The sequence below is a fragment of the Salvelinus sp. IW2-2015 genome, linkage group LG4q.1:29 (genome assembly GCF_002910315.2).
Source record: "Salvelinus sp. IW2-2015 linkage group LG4q.1:29, ASM291031v2, whole genome shotgun sequence".
In the NCBI taxonomy this organism is placed as follows: domain Eukaryota; kingdom Metazoa; phylum Chordata; class Actinopteri; order Salmoniformes; family Salmonidae; genus Salvelinus; species Salvelinus sp. IW2-2015.
Window position 1 is genome coordinate 63513415 of NC_036842.1, and position 4576 is coordinate 63517990.

The following is a 4576-nucleotide window of genomic DNA, read 5'->3' on the forward strand; positions in this document are numbered from 1 at the left end:
CATACTGGTCCTGCAGGGGGACTGAGCACAGGCATAATGGTCTGGGAGGCTTATACTGTCTGCAGGGGACTGAGCACCATCAAGATATGTCTGGGAGCCATACTGTTCAGGGGACTGAGCACAGGCATAATGGTCTGGGAGGCCATACTGTCTGCAGGGGACTGAGCACAGGCAATAATGGTCTGGGAGGCCATATCTGTGCAGGGGACTGAGACACAGCATAATGGCTGGAGGCTATACGTCTGCAGGGGGGACTGAGCACAGGCATAATGGTCTGAGGCCATACTGTCTGCAGGGGGACTGAGCCATTGGCAATAATGTCTGGGAGGCTATACTGTCCTGCAGGGGGACTGAGACACAGGCATAATGGTCTCTGGGAGGCCATAACTGTCTGCAGGGGACTGAGCACAGGCATAATGGTCTGGCAGGCCATACTGTCTGCAGGGCACTGAGCACAGGCAAATTGGTCTGGGAGGCCTATACTGTCTGCAGGGGGACTGGCACAGGCATAATGCTGGGAGGCCGAATACTGTCCGCAGGGGACGTAGCAACAGCATAATGGTTCTGGAAGGTCAATACTGATTCAGGGGGAGACTGAGCACAGGCATACTGTCATGGAGTAATTCCATTCCCGAGCGGCTGACAGTAAGCCAGTGGACCGGTGCAATTTCGTACCTGAAATCCTGTAAGTATCCCCCTGCGTGCTCATGCTGGTCTCTCACTCCACTGCCCACACAGACCTCCTCAACAGACCTGCTCTACAGACCTGGCCTCAACAGACCTGCTCTGGCCCTCGGCGCGTATCTGAGAGAAGCAGTAACTCTCTAGACTGTGTCGTGTATCAGGGCTGTGTATGGTAGGGCCTGGTGGCCAGAGCTTGTTTGGGCAGCCCCGGGACCTGTTGAGTCTGAAGGGCTCGCTCTGCCTCCCTCCCACCGCCTCACCCAAACTCCTTTTCAACACGTGGTTTCTCTGCCTGCCCCCTCCACCCTCTGAGCCTAATGGAAGGTAATAGTCTCCCCTGATCTGGAACCCCCGTCTCTTCTCTCGTGCGCTCCCTCTCATCTTTTTCTCGCTAAATAGAGTCCCAACAGGCCAACATTAGATTTTATGTTTTAGTTTTCATCCCTGAAATTATTCTTATGACCAATAGGCCACCCAGTGTACAGAAGCCCTGTGATCAGCCAGACTATTGAGCTGCTCTTAGTCATACTCTGGCTGCAGTCTAGTCTAGTCCAGGGTGGGCCTTCATAGAGGAAAATCACTGCAATACATCCTTGCCTCCTCTTGCTGTATTGACTCTGCATGGAGACGGCATGTTTGTTGGCTGTGTGCGCTACAGCGCGTGTGTTTGTTAGCGTCTGTGTAGCGTGTGTTGTGTTAGCTGTGGTGGAGCGGTGTGTGGTGTTAGCTGTGGTGGAAGCCGTGTGTTGTGTTAGCTGTGATGGAAGCGGTGGTGTCTGTCGTAGCTGGTGCAGAGCGGATTGGTTTTGTGTTAGCTGTGTGGAAGCGTGTGTTTGTGTTAGCTGATGTGGAAAGCGGTGTGTTTGTGTTAGTTGTGTGGAAGCGGTGTGTTTGTTTGTTAGCTGTGTGGAAGCGGTGTGTTGTGTGTATGCGTGTTGTGGTTGAAGCGGTGTGTTTGTGTTAGCTGTGTTGGGAAGCCGATGTGTTTGTGTTAGCATGTGCGGAAGGCGGTGTGTTTGTTAGAGGATGTCTATTTTCCTTGCACATAGGTCCTGTGTGAGTGTGTTTTCTTTGGTATATTAGTGTATGTTGTTTTGTGGTGTACGTCTTTTTCTGGGTGGAAAGTCATGGAGTGGTGTGGTGCTGTGTGTGTGTCAGGAACAGCGCGATACTAGAGGTTGTATCTGTGCCATGCGTCGTGTGTGGAGAAGTAGTGTGGAAGAGTCTCAACAGATAATGAAATCCGTCAGCACTGGCCACCTGAGGAGAGCTTCGGCCAAAAACGCTAGAGATCAAAAATGAGAACATTGCTCGTGGTGCTGCAGGTCTGTTGCCGTCTGCGCCTTACTCCGGGGTTAGAGTCCGTCAAGGTTGGGCCTCGTGGCTGTGAGTGACACACCTCCATCTGCATCCCCTCTTCTCCCCCGCGGCTCACGGGCATCAATAACCCCCCCTTCCCTCCGGCCCCTGCCTCACGGCTGAGCGTTTTGTGAGGCTTGAGTGCCGGGGGGTGGGTTAGGAGCGCCAGTGGTGTGGCGTCCCGGTAAGTGGTAGAACACACACTAGGCACCATTCACAGAACCAGTGCCAGCCTTGAGCCAATGGGCACCATTTCAGGACCCCCCCCCTCACTGTGCGGCCCCTTCCCTAGCCTGAACCGGTCCTTGCGGTCCTCGACTAACTCCATCTATTGGGGTCCCTGTGTTTATCTCTGGCAATGCGGCTCGTTTTATGTTTGGCTTGGTTTATTATATATAGCTAGACTGCCCCCTCATCTCATACACGACACTCTGCCTATTTCAGCCCAATTGGCATAGCAGCGGGAAATGTGGGAGGGCAGACAGAGTTAGCACATTGAATACACACACACACACAACACAGAATGTTCCTAGGTGTATCTACAGTGCTAGTCAATGAAGTGAGGATAATAACGGCAAGATACTGCGGAGAATGGGAAGAGTATTCGAGGTAGGCAGTGACGGGTCTGCCGGTGCTGAACAGTCGGGAGCTCATGTGGGTGGGGTGAGAGAGTTGTCATCAGGGGGAGAGGGTGGTGTGTTCAGCTATGTGAGATACAAATAGAAGGTGAGCCTAGTGTTAACCCGGCCTTGCAGGAGACTCGAAAAAGCTTGTTAGGAGCGCGGGGGAGAGAAGAAGAGAGTGTATGTGTGAGACGAGGGGGTTACACGACGTCGCAGTTAGAAGTTCTGAACGGGCTCGTCCTCCACTCCATTCTGTGGGGTCCCTGTGTTTATGCTGCAATCCTCTGTTTAGTTTGGCTGGTTTATATATAGCAGACTTCCCCCTCCCCTCTCCCATCACAAACACACTCCTCTCTTCAACCCATGTGGCATAGCAGCGGGAAAGTGGGGGGCAGAGAGTTAGCACATTGACATACACACACACACACACACACAGAATTGTCCAGGGTATCTATGCAGTAAATGAGGATAATACGGCAAGATACTGGGAGAGGGAGAGTTTCGAGGTAGGCAGTGACGGGTCTGCTGGTGCTGAACAGTGGAGCTCTGTGGGTGGGTGAGAGAGTTGTCAGTCAGGAGAGGGGGGTGGTGCTTCAGCCTGTCAGATACAAATAGGAGGTGAGCACTAGTTAACCCGCCTTCAGGAGACTGAAAAGAGCTGTTAGGAGCGCGGGGGAGAGAGAGAGAGAGTGTATGTGTGAGAGAGGGGGGTTACAGACTCGGCAGTTAGAAAGCACTGTATTACTCACACCCTCACCTCAGAAAGAGCGAGGGAGGACGAGAGAGTGAGCGAGAGAGAGGGGACTGGGAGAAGGACACTTTCAGCATCCTTCTAACAACACGGCAGTTGATGTATAGCTATTTTCCTCTTACAGATACACATCTGGTCTCATACATACAAATGCAAACATGCATACATTCTAAGACATAAGGCTATTGCAAGTGCTAGCATACTGGTGTTTACTTGTGTGTGTTCATGCAGGACATGAAGCACAGGCTGTGTGTGTTTGGTAGAGGGTAAGGGTGTTGGGACATTTAGGTCGAGCTCCGGCATGCCCCGTATGCCCTCTGTCTGCCTGGCACGGTCACCCATGAGACGAGGAGACCGGAATCTGACTCTCACTACTGCTCCATTTCACTCTCTCCCTTTTTTCTCTCTCTCTCGCTCTCCCTCTAAGATCATATCATTTCTCCTCCTCAATTTCTCTCTATCTCTGGGTGCAGCTGTGCTCTCTTTCCTCAGCAGGTGGGCATGGTGTTGGAGCCCCCAGCCTGCCTGCCAGGGAATCTGTCTAGAAAGAGAGGGGGAGGGAGAAAGGAGAGGGTAGAGTGTCTGTTTAAGGCTGGAGTCCCTGGGTGATTGGATGTCTCTAGGGTGCCCCGTGCCCCCCTCGCCCCAGGTTCCCAACGCCATGAATACATTTCCATTCTCCTTCCTGCCTGTCGTCATGGTGGCAGCTGGATCCGACACGAGGACAGGGCTCTTATTAAAGCCACAGATCACTTTCCTCAACCGAGAGGGAGGGAGAAAGACAAGGAGAATGAGAGTGGTTGAGGGAGATGGAGCGAAAGAGAAGGTGAGGGTGGTTGAGGGAGGGAGAGTAGTAGTGAGAGACTAGTGAGAAGAGGTTGGGATGAGAGAGGCCTGCAACCTGAGGCAAAATCACCAGACAGCTCCTTTCTTTACACACTGTGTGTGTGTACACACCATATGGTACTGTTTGTGTGTGGTTTTGTCTGTTTCTGTCTATTAAGTAAAATCTATTTTGATTCGAGTGTGTTTGACAGCGTAAACACATTGGACTGTGGGTATATCACATCTTATTGGTGTTAGCTGGGTTTTGCTGCTTTCTCTGTCTCTCCCTCCGTTTCCTTCTTTCTCCCTCCCGCGCTCCTTCCCTCCCTCCCTC

General features: G+C 52.3%; 1 protein-coding gene across 1 annotated transcript in view; it reads left to right on the plus strand.

Annotated features, from left to right (window-relative positions):
- LOC111960978 (uncharacterized) overlaps positions 1 to 4026 on the plus strand; it is a 42571-nt gene extending 38545 nt beyond the window's left edge. Inside the window, exons 4-5 of the mRNA XM_070443108.1 lie at positions 861 to 1008; positions 3891 to 4026. Coding sequence (XP_070299209.1) covers positions 861 to 1008; positions 3891 to 4026 — 284 coding nt within the window. The remainder of the gene's footprint in view (positions 1 to 860; positions 1009 to 3890) is intronic.
- The last annotated feature ends 550 nt before the right edge of the window (positions 4027 to 4576 follow it).